At 39.6% G+C, this 21,031-nt stretch overlaps 1 protein-coding gene across 14 annotated transcripts in view; it reads right to left on the minus strand.

The window, feature by feature from the left end:
* THRB (thyroid hormone receptor beta) overlaps positions 1–21,031 on the minus strand; it is a 165,575-nt gene that overhangs the window by 57,648 nt on the left and 86,896 nt on the right. For all 14 annotated transcript variants that reach the window (XM_071561089.1, XM_071561097.1, XM_071561092.1 and 11 more), the window contains one exon: positions 620–684. Coding sequence is in view for 7 of the 14 variants with exons in the window: in XM_071561097.1 (XP_071417198.1) it covers positions 620–626 (7 nt within the window). In the remaining 7 variants the exon portion in view is untranslated. The remainder of the gene's footprint in view (positions 1–619; positions 685–21,031) is intronic.

Consider the following 21,031-nt stretch of genomic DNA (forward strand, 5'->3'; position numbering starts at 1 on the left):
GGAAGTCTGCAATTCTCTGGCTTTCTATATGATCTCTGCATAATACACACATCTTTCTAGACATCCTGTTCTGTGATTAGACACATGGGGGTTTTGACACAGCTAATTTATGTGTAGTCTTCAAATGCTTTGCAACTGGCAGGGATAAGGTGGTTAAGCAGGATTAAAATGGTTAATGGCCATTTCAACTCTGGATCTTCAGCCCACTTGCAGACCTCAGCAATAATTCTCTGAAGAGTACTTGGTAATAATCTATGTAAATAGTTTGACTGTCTCACTTTGAAGCTCAGGGGATATGTCCACGTTACAAAATAACTTAGGCCAAGGTATTCACCAGACACTGTTACTGTACTGGCAGTTTCAGCAGGAATGCTGAAGTTGGAATTAGCATTTAGAACGAAACATAACTATGTTCCTGAAGGAGGAAGAGAATTTCAACAAAAAAATGTTAGGGAAGATGTGTCTCTCATCTCTATGCTCTGGGTAAAGGAAAGATTTCAGTTTCCAGTACCAATGCTTTCAGAACTTGTTAAGGAAACATTTTGCAGTAAATATTTAATAATAATCACTTCAGCAAACCAAGAAATATTCCATAGATGCTCTTATGAAATATGATTACCTGACATACTGCTGGGAATTATGGATATGTAATCATTCTTGTCCTTCTTCCGTCACCAATGTCAGCTGCCAAAAAAAAAAAAAAATGGAAAAAACCCCATGTAATATGTCCATAAATGCACATCTGCAGAATACCATTAACATTTAAACAGGATGGAACATTTTGGATCTTGAATACCATGGTGCATGTTTAATGGCTTAACACAATAAATTTAAAGCACCTTGCTCAGCCGCATGAGGCAACAAATGCAAATCAAGTCCAAAACATGGTGGACTGGAGGAGCTGTGAGTAACAGGGATTTGGAAGCAAAGTCTAAAAGCTTGTGGCTACTGGTGCAATAAAATCATGCTTCTGTCAACTTCATGGAAGAGTTTCTGCTAGGTTTTTTGCAGAATTTCCTCTAAATCTATTATGTCCCCTTAGGAGCTAACCGGTTTCTACTTTACAGTTGCTAATGATATATGTCCATTACTCTCAGGTTCAGTAAGAACAGAAGACTCAAAGGAATTATAAATCTTCTGTCTACAGTTACATTAATTTTTCTTCAGTCATCTGAAACTCAAAATTCTATTGACATTTACAAAGTTCTGAGACATAAAAGAGTAATTTTACTCATTTAGTAGAAAATTAATTTATATATACTTATTAATTAACTCTTGCACAACGATGTCTTCTCCTTTATTAAGAAGACAATTGCAGTTATGAGGAACTGAATTTGGCATTTTCAAGTTTTGGTTTCAGTATTTAAATTATGTCCCCCATTCATATACCCATACATACAGACATATTAACTGTACTCCTTTTCTGTTTGGTAGCAAAGATTGAAGCATTGCAAGATCATTTAGTGTTGGGAGAGAAAATCATGGATATCAGTTATGGCATCATCCTTCAGCAGTGTTGGTATTTATAGCAGCCATCATATTTCTCACGATGAAGCATCGCAGGCAGTGTGCCCTTGTTCAGCTGTCCCTGCCCAAAACACGGTGATCCCAGCTCGCTCCCTAGTTTAAGCGCCAACAATCCAATCTGAGCACAGACAATCCTAAAGGCATTACTCCAGAATAGAGACAAGATCTCATTAGAATTTTTAAGTAAGAAATCCTGGGCCTACAAGTGACCCCACTAATGCCTGTGGAAAACTGGCCCGAGAACAGTCATGCTCTCTGGAATATCATGCCCCTGTACTTGGCACTAGTGAGGCCATGCCTTGAGTACTGTGTTCATTTTTGGGCCCTCACTTTAAAAAGGAGACCAAGATGCTGCAGAATGTCCAGGGAAGCGCAACAAGGCTCCTGGAAGGTCTAGAAAACATGTTCTATGAGGAACGGCTGTGGGAGCTGGGTTTGTTTAGTCTTGAGAAGAGAAGGCTCAGGGGGGACCTTATTGCTCTCTACAGCTGCCTTAAAGGAGGTTGTAGTGAGGCTGGGGTTGGTCTCCTACTGTGCCTGCAGTGAGAGGACCAGGGGCCTTAAAGTGAGACAGTGGAGATGCAGATTAGATATTAGAAAAAAACCTTCACTGTTAGGGTAGTCAGGTATCAGAATGGGTTGCCCAAGGAGGTGGTGGAGTTGCCATCCCTGGAGGTGTTTAAGAGGCGTCTGGATCTGACACTGGGTGATGTGGTTTGGAGTTAAAGGCGTAGCACTGGACGGATGGTTGGCCTCGATGATCTCAGAGGTTCCCTCCAACCTTGATGATTCTATGACTCTATGATCAGTAAACACCTGCCTTTTAATGTTAGTGTGGAAGTGACATTTTACAGCTGAAGCAGAACCTCTCTTAGATAGCCCCAATCACCATTTTATGGTAAGAAACTGTCCCTTTCAGTCTTTCTGAGAGCAACTTGCGGGTTTTATTTCTCTCCATCCACTCAGTGCCACAGCCCTGTATTTCCTCTTAGGCACTGTCTCCTCGCACGAGGAGCGTTTCCCTGCCTTGCCTTTGAAATAAATATCCTCCTACAACAGCAGGCTAAAAGGACATCGAGCACATCTGCTCTGTTTAGGCGGGGACTCCACCACCACCAGCACGTGAAAGCAGGTGAGCTGCAGTCCCGGTAATTCATGTATCTGGGACGCAGCTCCGCCGTGTCACCCAAACCCATCGGCCCCTCCCCAGCACCGAGAGCCCTCCTGGACGCTCCCACGCCCCAGGCTCTGCAGAAGCTACGCAAGAATTCGGCCTCAGACGCCGCTTGGCGCTCCGCTACTCGAGACGAGTACCGAACGCCGGCGGCCCGCCCGGGAGGCGCCGGGAAGTGCCGGGGAGCGCCGCGGCCCCCGCGGCCCTGCGGAGCGCAGGAGCAGCGGCGAGCGGAGCGGCAGCGCCCTCTGCCGGCAGCCGCGGGCAGCGCAGAGCCCGCAGCGCTACCCCGGGCTCCTCCATCACTCCGTATATCCGGGCACGACTGCATACATCTTTAAACCAAATTAATTGCTACTTCAAAAGTCGGGATTGTTCACGATTATAAAAAAACCAAACAAACCAAACCAAACAACAGCAAAAAAACAAACCAAGCAAAAAAATCTCCACAAAAATACTCCAAATAAAAACATACATAAACCCCACACAACAAATACCAAACACATCTCTCCTGCCCCGCAAATAAAAAAAGAAAAAACACCAACAAACTTCAAAACCATAATCAGAGAATATTCCAGTCAGAAGGGACCTACAAGGATCATTGAAATCCAGCTCCTGGCTCTGCACAGGACAACCCCCAGGAATGTGATCCTCACGGCCCCCTTCCAACTCAGCATATTCTATGATTCTGTGAATCACAGCATTTGCTTGAGGGCATTGCTTCAGGCTCCTTGAGCTCTGGCAGCCTTGGTGCTGTGCCCACTCCCCTGGGAGGCTGTTCCAGTGTCCAACCATCCTCTGGTTGAAGAACCTTTTCCTAATATACAATCTAAATCTCCTGATGCAGCTTCATGCCGTTTCCTCAGGTCCTGTCACTGTTCACCTGAGAGGAAAAAGGAAAAAGATATGCACCAATCTATTTTTTCCTTTCTCTATTTCCTAATAATCTAAAATTATTTCTCTGTACAATGTATTACACTTAATGGAAATTACTGATTTCAGGATATAATGTGCATTCAAAGCAAGAACAATGCAAAACCTACTGAAAGTTTTACAACAGGAGCCTCAACACAAGGAAGAACTTCTTTACATTGAGGGTGGCAGAGCACTGGGACTGGCTGCCCAGGCAGGTTGTGGAATCTCCCTCTCTGGAGCCATTTAAAACCCACCTGGACATGTTCTTGTGTCACCTGCATGAGACCCTGCCTTGGCAAGGGTGTAGGACTAGATGATCTCCATCCAACCCCAACAACTCTGTGATTCTATGAACTGGTAAAATATCCTCCAACATGCATATGACTGTGCTTTTACCAATTTGTCTTTTGTACTGAGTAAGCCACCTACACTTATTAAAAAAAAAAAAGACAGAACCTCTTTAATCTCTTAAGGGAAGAGCAAATACTCCACTTCTTATTTGCCATGTACAAATACTACCAGAGGCAATGTTGCAAGGTCTTTCTTTTTGCTACTGACATCTTGTGGAACTTCAAAATCCTTCACAGTCTGTCAGTGAAGAGATTTGAGAGGATACAAATTTAGATCAGACCTCCAATTAAATTCAGACTTTGACCCATCCAACCACATCATGGGGTGTTATGAACCTCAACAATAAGCCATTTCCCAGAATTTAATTGTGGTTTGGTGACTCAGTGACATAGAAGTGCTCTTGAAGTAAACAATTGAGAGTTTTAAACAAAAATTCTGCCCATCCTGTAAATAATTAGTTACTAAACCTAAAATTATTGGGTTTGCACCAATCTGTTAAAAAGGAGGATTAAAAAAATGAAACAAACAATGTTCTTCAATGAATTCTGTATAAAGAGAAAAATTTTTGCTATCCTGGGAGTTTTGCCATTTTCCCTGATGAGACCAAGACTTGGCATAAAGAAGCTGTCACTTGTGTTAAAAAAGTAATTACAAAATTACTGTAAGAAAAGATAGTTTTTTGTTTAAAGCATTACACTAACATATCTGGCTTTAGCAGTCTTCTTGTGTGTCACAATTTAAAATGGAGAGTGTGCATCCTCTTTTTCTCCTCATAACTGTCTAGAAATTATGTTTCTTAGAGCAGGTCTTGATGCTGCTGTGTGAATGTACAGCATGACCCTCATCTAGCATCTCCACTAGGTCAATGTAGCGACTGCCAAAAGATACACAGTAACTGAACCGATTTGTAAAACCTGCTTTGTACCTGATGGTGATTTTAATAATCTTCCCAAGTGTACTGGGATGTTTTCAAAAGGATGCTTTATACAGCACTACAGATGCCAGAAGTAATTTCCAACTTTTCATTCCAAGGAATGTGGCACACAGAACATTGTGGAAGTACAGATGTATTTATCAGTTCTGGCACCCAAAACCTTGAGAGTCTTCTGAAGGTGCAACACAGTTGCTACTTCACATGAGTGAAAAGATTAAGTGTTGTCTGTATTAATTATAGTCAGTTCTTCTTGAAGGCATAGCTGTGGAAGATGTTGGAGGAAATCAGGTTCCTTTTCAGAGTCTATGGCTAAAAAGTACATGAATAGGCACAAATGGGAAGCATGCACATGAGTCATAGATGAACTCCACTACATCAGGCCAGTATCATCTGGGAGTCTTCACGGACATTGCAGAGTAAGTTTCTTTCTTGCCAAAAGTGACACAATTTTTATGGCTAAGCTTTGCTAACCTCACAGGGAACAGGCTTTGTTAGATTATCTGTTGCGCATCAAGCACTTCTTTGCCCACAAAGAGATACCCAAAGTCTCACGGCTCTGAGTCACAAGCTCTAAGCATGAAGCACTAATTCAGAGGCTGCTATCTCATATCCCACATGATCTCCCTTCTAGAGAGCTGAGGCAGCAGAGTGAACAGCGTGGTCCTTCTCCATCACTGGAATTCAACTCTATATGGGGATTTTTTTTTTAACTAGGTAGTCCTTACATTTGTATTGGATGCCTTCAATAAAGGTAGCAAAATGCTTACTCTGTCCTGATACTGAGTTGTGTTTCAGATCTACAGCCCTGCAACAGGAAAAAAAAATATTCTTATACTGCACCAAAAATAATTTAAAAAAAAATTACATCTTTGAGATCTTCAGCTCCTCTGACCTGAAAAGGGGCTATTTGGAATTACTTCTCAGGCTTTGCTCTCCAACCCTGAAAAACCATCCAGCCACATTGCCAGTTACTGCACCCACTTACTTTTTCCATAATGAGAGGCAATTAACCAATTAGCATTAATCCACGTGGTTAGGCATTTTCCCACTCTCACTCAGTGCCTCCTTCTTCACAGGACTGCATCAGATTAACCAATGGCTATACAAAAGGAGTTCGTTGCTCAGTGGATGAAGATGTTTTTGACGTTATTCTGATGCTTCAGGTTTAGATGGTGGCTGCCAATGTCCTCCAGGCCAGAGACAGGGTAATTTTATAGTTTGAATCCTGGTTTCTGTCCATACCATGAACACCACACTTCTTGGCAAGCTGCAGGCTTCCCTTCCCACTCATCAAGTGGCTGCACAGAGGGGACAAGCACTGCTGTCTCTTGCCTCTTCTCAAAGCAAGAACAGGTGGGAAAAGGGATTTTGCAGCTTTCAGAAGCACTGACAAGCCACCTGGCTCTTTGTTGGACTGACCCTTGACATCTCCTTTTAAAAGCCAGAGAGAGGCCATGGCGTAACCTGGCTCATTCACTCAAGCTCCCCCTGTAACCCTGCCTGCAACACCCGAGGTCTCTGGCTTATCCCTGGCACTCTTATACAACACTCTTACACAACACTTGCTGTTTCGCTTCTGGCTCAATGGGAGCTGGGCTGCCTCCAGGGAGAGGAGCCTTGTGCTGAGGAGAGGGCTTTTGGCAGACCTGGGAATGGGTGGGAGCCTGCCCAGGTCCTGGTATGTGGCAGGGAGCTGGGGAAGGCATAGAGCAGGATAGTGAAGCATACAGCTTTTGTAACAGGGTGCAGGGGGAAAGCTCCATCACAGAGTGAGCATGCCAGGATTCCAGCCCTTCAGCCCCTTCCCTTCCACAAGTTCTGTTTTTCTTGGGGGCTATCTTGTCATGGGGGTGATGAATTAAGGGGGGTGAATCAAACTCAACAATTTATTCTGCAAACTCTCACTGTGAAAGTTTCTCTCACTTTGAACCTAATCTTTAGTGAAAAAGTCAGAGCAGCAACTCCCGGTCAGGAAAAATTACAAGGTTGTATTGATGCCTAACTGAACTTCAAAATATGTTTCACTATTTAACAGGAAAGCAAAATCAGTATTTTAGAGCAAGTTATACAGAGGATTTTGTACTAATACATATTCAGTGAAAAATGTACTGGACTATGGCTTACTTTCCACGATATCTATATAATAAGCTGGAAGTATTCACTCCCTTGCAAAGCATAATGAACAACTGTGCATTGTCTGAGAAATAAAAATCTCCAGATACATTTAATAAAAAGCCCCACTCAGAACTGGCTTGTAGGCACAAGCTCAGAGTGGACTTTGACTCATTCTTTTTATTGCTCGTCTAGCTCAACTCATGAGGACACAAAAACATGCAATAAAGCAAAAAATCAAAACCACTATCTGTATAAACATTTGCAGTCTATTCTGAAACACAAGAACAAAAAGGCGAAGAGTTACTGAGCTTTCTAATAGGAGCATCCAGTAGTTCTGTGTAATATCCTCCTCACACAGCCTCAACACGTGACCAGCTCTGTGCAGGCATCAGCAGATTTTTTAAAGCATGAAAGCTGGAAAATTTTTATATGCAGACAATAAGTCTCACAAAAGATAACAGTAACTTCACTGCTTTCCAGGTTTATGAAAGCTCTTGTGTTCAATAAGCAGTTCTGCAGGATGAAAACTACTAATTTAGATGATTCTTCCTATAGTCCCATTGTAGCAAGCCTTTGGATCTGGCACATGATTTGCAGGACAGGCTCAATGATAAAGATGCTGATTACAACATAGCTACCAAAAAAACCCAAAAAACCCAACCCCCCCCCAAAAAAAACCCTCCAAAAACACCCACAACAAAAAACCCCCAGATCCAGCACCACAAAATGAAGTAATGCAAGACAAAAACAAGATAAAAATAATTTTTATGATTTCATCAGAACTTAATGACTTACTGTATTGGGGTAAATACACCTTTCTATAAGATTATGGGAAATATAATAATGCATTTCTCCATAACCAAAAAGAGTTTTAGTGTTTCTGTCTGTTTTCCAGTAGTCTGAACAAATTAGAAAGGCAGTTTCATAAGTATCATTGAAAGAATACAGAGGAAGACTGTAACATCACCTCTAAACCACCTGGCCATTGAGCAAAAAACAGAACACGTAATTCTTCTCTCTCCCTGTATGTACAGAAATGACTAATGCTATTGCATTTCCAGAGTATATCAAATCACTTATTATCATGATCTGGAGCTGCTGATCAGCCCTAAGATGTAAAGGCTCTAAGAAATCTACTTACCATGCAGCTTAAAACTTGGTCAGCATAATGGGCTGCAGCCTTCTCTTCCTTTACTTCATCCCCTTGCAGAAATGTCAGCTCTCTAGCACTTTGCCTTGGCCTACTACATGTGTACACAGGAGGGCATGAGAGAAGCACAGAACTGGAGGCAGCCCTGTCTAGCCACTATTTTGATAACCAGGAATTTATTCCCTGTGAGGGACATGAAGCTTTATGGTGCAAGCTAGCCAGATCTGCCAAAGAGTAGTTGATCTCCAGCTGTGAATTAAGTGATGTTTATATCATTAAAGAGTTAAGCCTTAATTCACAAAGACCTCTACTGACTTGAATAAATATCCAGTTGAGCAAGGAGCCTGGAGAGCCAAGAATGATAGAAAAGTAAGGGAGATAATATAAAAGATCTCTAACTTGCATGATTATTACAGTGTTTCTTTGACACACTTCTTGGCCTATGTGTTCATTCTCCAGCATATGGGTATTCCATTCAGACAACAGCTCTGACATAAAAATTTTCTTGTTTGTTTTGTTCTGTCAACTCAGGAAACATTAGCTCTCCTTGAAATTTCAACAGGGACAGTTTATGTTCAATGCTAATTTCTCGTATTACTAACTTTGAAGTGTGTATTAGACAAAGGCTGTCTAGAATTGCTTATCCAGTAAATCTCTGCAATTGACTAACATCAGATAATCCCAGAGATAATAAATTTCAAAGACTTTCCTTGAAACTGATTTTCCCCCCTTATGATGAAATGGATTAAGAATATTTTCTAAATGTCAGGAGGGAAGGTACCTCGATGAATCTTGTTAGCATGAAAGCATTTTGTCAATGTATCTTATATATGCTATGCCTAAAAAAACAGTGAAGCAGCAATGAGTATGTTCTAATCTACAAATGTCACTTTGCATAGGGATGAATATTACCCTAAAGATTGGTACTGGCATTTGTTTGAGCTGCTTTCAGGGATTCAGATAAGAACAGCAGAATTAATGCAGCTTTAGGGCTTTCTGTTTTTCTTAAACAGAGCTTCAGAAAGTCACCACCTCGTTGAAAAAATAAATTCTAAATACTGAAAAATCGTGATCTATATTTCAGGCTTTGAGTTACAGTGCGTAAATATATTGAACTTTGCAGAAAATCTTGGAAAAGAAAACAGGAAATGCTGTTACAGCTATGGATTTAGCCTCATGGGTTTTGTATATTGTGCAACTTGATGAATTTCCTAACCTGATTCTATTTTTCCTAAAAACTGATAGCTGAATTACCAAACCACTGAATTCTGAAATGTTCAACACAGATTCCACACCTGAAGTGTATGTCTTAAATTCAGTTATAACTGGGGAAGAATTTTGAAGAAGCTGATTTTCAATAAAATTGAAGTTGTTTTCTGAAATCCATATTGCTAGTCAGCAAAAGCTATGGTGGATGAATAAAGAGTAGGTAAAAATCTGTTCAGATCCTTTCTGCAAATCAAACTGGCCATCCTGGAGCTTTTGCCTGCTGCTGCAGAAGCAGCTCAAAAGAAATGGGCATGAGAGAGCTGACGACAGTTGATGACGCACCAAAAGAGGATGGTGCATTTCCGGATGTGTAGGTTCAGGCCTTATGATGAGCAGTAAAGCAGAAAATATCCCTGAAAGCATGCTGAAGGCAAACCAGAGATGCAAAAAAGTATGAATAATAGAAAGGGAGGGACAGACAGGTAAAGTTAAATGATTAAGGAGCTGGACTGACATCTCTCTGCTAAGAGTTAACTATGGCCAAGTAACAGGAAAGTGAGCTAAGGATAACCATACTCAAAGACAGTGAGGAATGAAGAGAGAATAGGACTCTTAGGGAAATTTTGGTTAAATTATGCTATTGGTTACTGGTTGGCATGTAATTAGGTTAGAGGGCAGCTATATTTGAAGAGAAAAATTCCTGCCTGGTTTTAATTGATATTTTGAACTAGAGACCTTCATATTGCTATTTCTGAGGTTTACCCAAATGTTTACCCAAAAAAAATTCAATGACTTCAGTAACAATTAGGCTCAAATTGGAGAAAGCTTTCTGCAAACACCCCCTCTAAAATTTCAAAATACAAGCCACATGTTTTATAGATACACAGATATATTTATAATTATTCTAAATAAATAAAGGGTTTCAAGTTGCCTTGCAGTAAGCTAGTGGTCATAAAACATGACTTGTAAAACTATCTAAACGCCCATTTGCTTCCAGTTTGAGGCACACAGGAGTCATGGAGAGAAGGAATAATACTTGTGAAAATGAAGTAGAAGCTCTTATTTTGCTAATTTTAACAGAAAATTGCCTGCATCGCATGTAATGACTTTGTCTATGTAACCAGTGCTGCATGAAGTTAAGTGGGTTTAAGATGAGGATTTTCACAGCTAAGAAGTTACCCTATTCAAAGTACTATTCTGTTTTTACCTCTTGGTTTGTTTTTTCTTTTCTTTTCGTTTGTTTGTTTTGTTTGTTTGTTTTAAGAACCAACACCTATTTCCAATTAAACAATTTATTGATATACTCTTTAAGGCAGGCATAGTTTCCTAAGAGGTGAGTTCTAACCTCGGTCATTTCTTAAATCCTTTTCGTGATCTCGCTGGGGCCCCAGTGCAGGGAGAGGAGAGGACAACTAGTTCTTCTCAGAAGATGCATATATCCTCATAATAAGTACAGACATTATAGAGGCATACCTACTTTTGTGTGCAGACTGGAAACAAATCACATAGCATAAGTGTTAACAATAGCCTTTCAGTATGTCTGATAAAACAGTGATTTCTAAGTTTTTTAGACCTCTCTTGTTTGCTGCCTCATTTACAGCTAACAATAACAGAATTAAGCCCAGAAATTAAAAGAAAAAGTTTAATCACTGATGATTTCGCTATCTCTCCCAAGCAAACAACAAAAGTCCACAACCTTTTAACCTTTTCCATCCTATTTGCTAATTACTTATTTTCTAATTAGCCCATTATGCATCTGTCAGTGTGTTTTAAATTAAATCACTTTAATTGCTAGTAAGTAGGGTTTATTTAGTTCCTGGTATGGCTGTACAGGGTCATGAGTGTGGGGAGCTGTTGAACCACTCTGAGTTACAGGTGGCACTGCAAAACTGCTGAAGTTGCTGAAGATAAAGAGCAGTTAAGCTGTTTTCCTTAGGTGATTTGATTTTAATGTCTACTGGCATATTTTTAATGGATGAAAGTTTACTGCAAATACGGGAGGGTAGTTTTTATTCCTAGTATATAGAGCACGTCAGACATTAATTTGTTTCTTGAAATAATTTTTAATAAAGGAACAGTTACGCTAATAGTTTCAGAAAATGCCTATCACCACATACTTCCTTTGCTGTGTAGTAGAACTCCTTGAAATGCCACACAACTTTACCTTAACAGCTGAACTTCAAATAAAGAGAATAGAGAAGATCTAACATGTAGGATACAGGGTACTTTAAATATGAGGCTAGCAGTCAACCCACTTGAATATCTTCATGTAAAACACTATAAAAACAGATGACAGTTTTAAGGATAGATGTAATTATTAATGAGGACACACATAAATGATTTTGCTCTCCGCAGCACAGCCCCCTTCTACCCTTTGCATGACCTGACTCGCTTCACTGACCCTGCAGAAAATCCCCACTTTTTAGCTGAGTTAGTTTTACGCTGTGTTAGTGAGTAGCATTATCCCTACAAGGTGGCTGGTAAGCCCCATGGCTGGCACCCAGTAAGTGGCAGACCACAACTGCTAAGAGGGAAGGGGTGGGAGATGAGGTTCCCACTGTCTCATAAAATGGCCTGCCAGAGAAATGCAATATGGGTTTGTGCCTTTTGTAATAAATTAGAGTATTTTTGACTCCATGCATGGAAATTACTTTTTAACTGTTACAATTATTTCTGTAGTTTTCTGAATCATTTCTGAGGATTGTACATCTTGCACTGGGGAAAAAAACCCTGAAGTCAACACAATTCATTATACCTTGTTTTCAAATTTAGGTCCCAATACACTGAAGAAGGGCACTAAAAAGTGCTTGTTGTATGTTCTGGAGAATGGCAATAGGAGTTGGTAAGGTCAGCATTCCCTTTAGCCAGATCCAGGAGCTCCACTATCACATGCCAAAGCCATGACCCTGATGACTCTATCTCCATCTACTACTCCTGTGTGTTTGCTATCTGAAGAACCAACAGATCCTTGAGGAATGTAGCTGCAAGGAGGGGCAACTACCATTCAAGGACAACTTTAAGACATCCAGCACAGATGACTTCAAAGGTTAGCAGGAAGATCTGGTATGGAGCCCCAGGGGCAAGACAGTGATAAAACAGGGTGTGCTCCCAGCTGTGCAGCATACTGAACAACTAGAAAATTTTCTGGTGTAAAGCTCTGTGTAAATGCACTGCACTGGTAATGGATGGAGGATACAAATGTGAGGATTATCCAAATCAAGTTACCAGATTAATTTTCTCTGCTTATCTCAAAAAGAAGACTGCCCTCAAAAAGGAGACACTAAAGAAGCCAAAGAGAGTCAAGGGAAAAGCCACAAGCAAAATGACTCCAAAACACAAGACAAGATGGAAATTTCTATTTTTTTTAGTAGATTTCAGTCCTCCATTTAGCACCATTTCTATTTCATTAATATGCAGTTTGATTTTAGCCACACTCAAAAGACAGTTTTTATGCCACTCAAATGAACCAGAAGAAGCAGAATGGTACGTCATTCTTGTATTGTTGATACTGAGGCTTCCCATGATTTATCTCAGCAGCATCACATGGATATTGGACAGAGGAAATGATCTTAGAAATGATATTCCACATATTTCCCACCAGGCTTATCTGGAAACATGGTAAAAAACAGCATTCTTTTCCTGTTGCTTTCCATAGTGTCTCAAGCAGTAAAATATTAAGTGTTAAAAGAGACACACCATTTTAAATTAAGGATGTGGGCATCATTCCATCCAGTGATGGGAAGAAGCTAATCTATCAGAGAAATTTTAGAATTAATAAGTTTAATAAGGATTAATATATGGATCTAATCTACATTCAATGTTATCCAAATTACCCTGTGCTGAAAGAACAAGTTCTGTATAATGAAGCTTACAGAAAATAATTAAAGTTGGGAGTTGCAATGGGAATTGGAGTCGGCACTGCTTCATGTTCCATGTTCAAAATTTATTCTTACGGTTACCCTGCTTCCTCATCCATAAGGTGGAGATGATAATACTTGCTTCAGTTCCAACAATATCCCAGTAAGATCCACAGATAAACCATCAGAACTCCTATTATTAATATTAGACATGCTTGGCATGCATTTTCTACTTCAGAAAAGTTTTATAGATTGCATTTCTGGTCTACTCTTGGTGTTTAGGAAATCACTTTTTTAGAGTTCATAAAAGTTATTCTCAATTTATTTATGACATTTGGGCATATTCTTTGCCATTGACTTTAATTCTATTTTACAGCTTATTAGTTTCATGGGATTTTGTTCTCTGTACGATGTGGGAACACAGGAGTGCAGGGATTCAACAAACACCAGTTTTACCAACCAGCCAGATTTAACAGGCTATTTCTTGTTGTATCCTATAAACACAGTGTGCAGCCAATCTGATATTCAATGATGCAAACCATAAGCAGAGGTAGTGTTTTGTGCCAAGATACAATATATGGAGATTGCAAAAGCTCATACTGAAATTTCTGGAGGAAAAAAAATACATCATGGAGGTTTCTGAGTTGTTATTCTGTGCAAATCAAAACAGAGTATCTTTACTATGAAAAACTTATAGATTAATTAGAAAAAAACCAAAATACTGATAGAATGAAAGAACACCTCATATTTTCCACTGAAGGTATCTGCAACCAATTGTGCTTTTTATGTGAAAACTTTGCCAGAATAGGATTCCCAGATTTACTTTCATGTTCTGCCATCTATTAACTGAGAGACTTTGGTCTGAACGATAAAGCAGTTTGCTTATATGGGAAGCACAAAATGTACTAGCTTCTAAAGATGGCTTATTTTTTAGTATCTGTGAAGTTGTTGGAAGACTCTTACATAAGAATATATTTATAAAGACTTAAAATTAGAATTTTCTTTGAGGTATCCTAACTAAATTACAGACAAAAAAATTTGTGAAACAGAATGAGGTACGTTATAAACCAGTCATTTATTTTTATAAAAACATCTTGGTAGATCTCTCAAAAGGGAGACTGATATACTACCAGCATTTGCTGCACTGGCACAGAAGCTACAGGGTACAATGGACTATAAAGCGCTGTCCTTAATCACACACAGACAGTAACATGAAAAGAAAGTCTTAAAAATTCAGAATGAAACAGCAGTTACCAGTAATGACCTGATTCACAGTTCCTGAGTGCTGGAAGTTGACAGTACTGGATCACTGGAAATGCTTTAGTAACACAGACATCTCTTCTCTCCGGAACAAACTGACATTGCTACAATCCATCAATTTGCTGGAATTTCATAACCACTCTAGACTTTATTTCTGAGCTATTGTGATCAACAACTACAGCCAAATTTTTTTTTAAATAATATATCCTTTTGCTAAATTTTACATGTATTTCTTCATTTTGGTTTCATTAATCCTTAATCTTTTTTATAGAAGAATGGGCTACAGTTCATGAAAACCCTGCTCAGCTGTAGAAATAAATATTCTGTTCAATCCTCCAGGATAGATTTAAGATGTCATTGTCAGCTTTAGAATATCTGGCCATATTAGTCATCCCATCAGCATTAAGATAGTAAGAGAAAAGATAAGGGTCGGGTGGAAGGCCCACGAAGCAAAGGGATTCTTTCTCCTGATGTCAGCTATTTTGTACCATGTTCATCTAGCAGGGATTGGAACACAAAGCAGAGCTTCTCATGTCAAATTCTGTACTTACTTCTTTATTTGTACTAACTTGTATTGAGCAGGCTCAGTAAAGTTTACAGGGACAGTCATTCCTGCAACCTTTATACAACTGTCTCTGATTTCACTGATGGGCGAAGGGGAGCTTGGCAGGAAATGGCTGAGTGTCATGGACAGGGAAACGGGAGGGCAAAGGACCTGCTTGAGAGAACAGCCACACAGGCCAGTAGGAACTATCATATCACCTGAGGTCTGAGTTGAGACAGATGTGAAAAATGAGATCAAGGGGAAAAAAAGCAATTAAGGGTGAGTTGTTTATTAGGGAGGAGGTTGGAGTGGAGAAAAGGGGTACATGGGCAGCAAAAAAGGACGGGCAAGAAATGGTAGAAGTAGTAACAGCAGATGCAAATGACTTTAACCAGGGTTGTTTGGGGTTAACTATCAAGTGGTCATGCCCTTGAATACTGCAGCCTGTTGTCCTAAATTGGAACAACAACCAAGCCAGTTGTCCTGAGCACATCACATGTGCTCACTTGCTGCCATGGTCAGGAGAGGAACAGGCACAGGGGAACATTCAAAGCAAATGGATCAAGCATTTGGTGTTGCTGTCGTGCTGCATTTACCAAGCCTGACAGCCTCAGCCTCTTCCTGACCTTCTCCTCACATGCACACCAGCAGAAGGAAACCCTCTCCCACCAACGTGGAGTCATCTCCCCCAAATGGCTTCAGCTAAATTGATAAAGGCAGAGGCAGTTTTCCATTGGCATAGCTTCATATGTATTAGGGGCTTTGCCAGAATAATTTCACTGGCTAGGAGGGGATAATTACTTTTAGATGCCTCTACACAACATATGTATGCTGGAAAAATCATCTGAAGTAATTTCACTGCTTGCCTAGTCCCAAAGAAGGAGTTAATGCTTTCAAATTCAGTAAGTGAAAGAGCATGTAATGAAACTGAATTGCCCATATTTCTTCACAAAAATGCTACATGAAATTATTGCATTCTTACATTGAAAGCATTATTTTTGTAACAATAGGGACTAGGCAAAAATTAGGCAAAGGTCTCTTCCTTTCAGATTGTTTTTTTTTTCACGGGTGCTTTTCTAAAATAACCCTTAAATCTTTTTCTCAGTTCATTTCATTCTGACACAATTTTCCTGTAAGTATTCCTGCCTTTAGATACCGCACAAATTATCCTTACAAAGAGTATGTAGTGTATTATTCTCACAGATATCAAATCCAGACACCCCCACTCTGAGCATAAACTACTGATGCCGATGGGTGAAATAACTGTTTTCCAGCAGACAGATGTGCTGCCTTCAGCTGCCAGCTATGCTTCCGAAGTTTGCTTCAAATTATGGAGTGAGATACCACAGAGCAAAAAGAAATCATCTACAGGAGTCAAAATTCTCAAAAAAAAAAAAAAAAGGGAGTTCTACAACTTTTGAGGAGAGACAGACAGAAAGACTTAATAAAATCCACAGACCAGCTTGCAGAAAGAAATCTGACTGGCTCCACACCAAGACACCTACACTAGATATAAAGCCCAAAACGTCACCAAATATATTAACTCTTACTCATTACAAGGGCTTATTAGTAAAGCCTGTTCCATTTTTTCAGTGTCAGTGACTGAATGTCCACTGAATAGCACCTCCTGCATTCACAGCATATTTACAACCGAGCAAAGCACCATTCAGTGCTACAAAATGCAGAGTCACACAAAGCACCATAACACTGGAGAATCCAGGCACTCCTAGGAAGAAATCTGGGATTTGGGATGGTAGTCATTGCCAGTATTTTTCTTGTTTGATTTAGCTACTAGAATATTTAACAGTACCATACATTCTTTTTTAAGGTTCTTTCAGGAAGAGAGATATTTTATACACAGTGTGTTTTTTAATAGGAGTAAGATTTTAAGATGCTAAACAAAAAGTTCTCTTTGTTGGGATCTGTGCATCACCGAAATAGCCAATAGTTTGGAAGTAGATACACCTATATGCAGTGTCAAAAATCACATTTACAAGTGAATTATAAACTACTGAAATTCCCAACAATTTTTAAAATAATAAAATCAGATGGAAAGACTGGGACTAATTTCATTTTTAAAATATCATGATGAATACATGGGTCAATGCCTTTCCTTAGATCTTAGGCATCAGTAATCACATTTCTCCAGGTATTTGATATAAAACTCAGATTTTATTTGAGGCCTAGGTATAGCATTTGGCAGCTGTACACAAGAATGATCACAAGAGAAGCTCCTCTTTACAATGAATGTCAGTTCCCTGTTTCAGGTGGGTTGAATAAAGATGACATTCACCTGAAATACTTTGACTTGGCAAAACCAAAAATCCAACAAGCAATCTGATCCTGAATCATAACCTAATCCTGTTCACATTTAAATTAAGAGAATTTTTCTCTACCCACTGCTTACGTTCTTTCACGGAAAAGCGGAGATAGCTCAAGGCAGCAGGCAAGGTAGGCAGCAGCCTAGAGCAGAAAGCTGCCTACACCATCCAACAGAAGAGGAGTGCAGTGCTCATTTGCAATTCCACAGCCCTCACTAGTGCACTGTCTCACAACTCAAATGCACTGACTGAGATCAAGGCCTACAGATGAAATTTTACCAGGGTATGAGTACCCACTGCTTGTAAGTCTCAGCTGCTCTGGAACCATTTGATTTCTGAAACACTCTTCTGTCTTACTAAATTATTATTACCGTGTAAATCATCTCCTCAAGAAATCTGTGTTTCTTCATATTCACCAAAAGAATCCTCACTTGATGCTGGGCAATGTTTGTTTCAGTACTTTTTCCCAGCTGGTGGATATTTGGTTTTGTTTTACTGGTTTTTAAATACATGTAAAACAACACCAAGCTGATTTCAGTTCCACACTGCACAGCTTTCTCCCAGAAAAGACATTTTTCTTTCTGTGTTTTCTGTGCTTTCAGTGTTTTGTATAAAAAGAGGAACAGCTTCAGCAGGGATGCCAAGAACCCCCCACTGGCCAATTCTACCTACCTAGCAAGGAAGGTCCCAGCCAGAGATCAAATTGGACAAGATGAGAGATCAGAATAGGAAAGCTGCAGTATTGCAAACCCGATCTATTGTGCATCAGGCATTTCCTCCTGCTTTTGGGAGAGAGGGATAGAGATGACTTGCCTGGCTCCAGAACTGAGTTTACTCAGCCCAAATTCACTAGCTTAGGGGTAAGACTTCACTTCTGCTCCTCTCCAAGACATCTCTCATTAGAGGCAGCACGAGTGGGTTCATATATAAGTACCATAAGGAAGCCCAAGAATTAAGCCTAAAATAACCTTCAGACTCTTGAGAGACAGGTGTCACAGAGTAAAACCTTCATGCTTTTATCCATAAAGGACTCCTGTACTCCACTTAGCTTTTTGATCTCAAATAAAGTCACTGGTCCCTTCAGTGTGCAGGTGCTCATTTCCTTGAAGAAAGGTAGGATAAAGAACATATTCAGTTCATTAGTCTTCTTTCATCTCTCTCTATACAGACTCAGAATGTTTAATCTCTATGGTCTTCCTTAAGAATCAAGAAACATAAGAAATCAATGGGTATTTTTAAGCACTTTAGTTGACAAGTATGACTTGAATGGTTACAATCCATGATTCAACTCAAATGAGTCTCTCTTCATTCTCACCATTTCAAGATTACCCAAAAGATTACACTTCCTTAGAGCTCTCTGTTATCACCAAATCAGAAACTTCAGATGAAAATCAGGTATTTGCAAATTCTTAGTTGGAAACTATTGCAAGTGTCATTAGCTTTCCAAATTAAAGCATTCAGAAAACAATTTCATCAATACAGAGGAAAACTTAGCAGGAAACCATTGATTAGAAAACATCAGAATTACTATTATTTCATTTAGGGAGTTTATGTGATAATAATTTCTTGTTAAAAAGAAGAGAGGCTATTAAAAATGTCACAAAAGTACTGTTGGGGACTTCAACAAAGAGAAAACATTCTTGATGTTGCCAAGAGAACTGGTAACAATTTTTGGAGAGGAGTGTACTCTGATCTGTTTTCCCACATGGGAATACTTTCCCAAAATAAGGTCAATGGCAGATTCCCTCTTTAGGGCTTCAGTCTGTTAACAATGGTTAATCTCCAACCATTTGCATTCATCCTGATTTGCAAATAGAAACCTGAAGGTTTTTTTCCATATTTCTGTGGCTAGTTGCAAAGGATTTTCATATCAGTACATTACTGACCATGTGCTAATTCTCTCACTCGTTCTCTATCCTCCTATTACTAGTCAGTGTGGTGGTAAGGAAATCTGGGTTTGTTAATCTTGCCAATACTCTGCACCGTGTCATGTGCTGCTCATTAGGAACCACAGGCAACCAGACTGTCTCAGCTGATCAGTTATAAAAGTTACAGGAGCCTTTCTCATTTTCTGTTAATAAAGACAAGAAGTCTGCCACTATCACAATTCTCTTCAGAGGAAGAAAAGCAGCAAGTGCTAATTAAAGAAGGTGCCACAGTTGGCTGTACATTGAACATCTTTCAGAATGAACACTGGAGTGTGAAGGATGGAAATCTTGCTTCCTTCTTCCAAGACACGTAGCTGAAAGTTAAACACTAAATAACCTCTCTGAAATAGTACAATCTGCATATATTTTCCCAATTTCTGTATGGTAATGAAACATCCTTAAGGGTTGCATTAAGAACTTTATGGCTCTTAGTATTTTAACAAGCCTAACGTTTCTTCTTTCCATACGAGATTCAGGTCCAGTCCAGCAGTGGATTTCCTTCCTCTGTCCATACAGACATGCTGTCAGAGTGGGTACTGCTGTAATTTGTGAGCATGATTTGCAGTAAATGCAGAGTGAAGTAGTATAGGACAGCAATGACTGCATAGGGTTTCATCTTACAGGGTTTTATATAAATTCCGATATACTAGAGGCTACACATTGGGACTACTATAGCAGGTCTGATGTGAGACAATGTTAACACCTCACTATTTGTGACTAAGGGAGATTTGCCAGTTGGTGTATCTCTCTTGTAAACCCATGCCCAATTGTGCTAGATTCAAATGCCACACCAAACCCAACCTCTTATATTGCTCATCTCTTCCTTTCATTACCTTGTTTTTCCCAATACAGAGTTCTCTTACTGTAGATTCAAACTGCCAGTGTTCTGCTACATCCACAGGCAATGGCTCTTTGTGGCTAACTTTTATGCATTTCATGAGAACTATTATCATGGTATTCCCATTGATCTTTTTTGCAAAACTAAGCAGCTGTGCCTTGCTAAACCTTTAAATAGAACTCAAGCTTCCCATACCTTTGGTATTTCTTGATAGTCCTGTCTAGACTGTCCCCTGTTGCTCACTATTTCTTGTACAATACTAAACTGGAGCGTGTACTCCACCTGAGACCTCAGCAGGTCAACGCAGTTTATGTACATTTTTCAGTCATTACTCAGGCAATCTACACATTAACTATTCCAGATTATTTTCTCTGAAGCAAGTCTGCTTTCAGTAGCTCATCTGAAGTAGCTGCTCTGTCTCTAGTTTTGAGGTGAAATTTTTCCAAATTAATATTGTCAGAATATGCACACATGCAAATGTATGCATTTCCCCCATCTCAGACTTGATGTCCAGATCCATCCTGCATAAGACTGTTAAAGTTCCAACAGTTCTGCCCCTTAGTGACAGCTACCAAAGAAAAATAGAGAATGTCAGTGAGCATTTCTAAAAATAAGACTCAGCTTCACAAGACCATCTTTTTCAGCTATCTGGAAGCAATCTAGATTTATTTTTCTTGTTGTAACGGACAATTTTATTTTTGTAATTGATTAGATGTCATTATTGTTCACCAAACAATATATTGAAATGAAGTCTTAAATGTTATTTTACAGGATTAATCAATACATCACAGCAGCAATTTTCATTCACAGCGGAGAAAAGGTCAGTATGCAAATTGCAATTTGCTAAAAATGGGTATGCTCTGAGTAATGCCCAAACAAGTTAGTGAAACTACATCCTGAAGACAAAG

Source organism: Pithys albifrons, chromosome 7 (assembly GCF_047495875.1).
Source record: "Pithys albifrons albifrons isolate INPA30051 chromosome 7, PitAlb_v1, whole genome shotgun sequence".
NCBI lineage: Eukaryota > Metazoa > Chordata > Aves > Passeriformes > Thamnophilidae > Pithys > Pithys albifrons.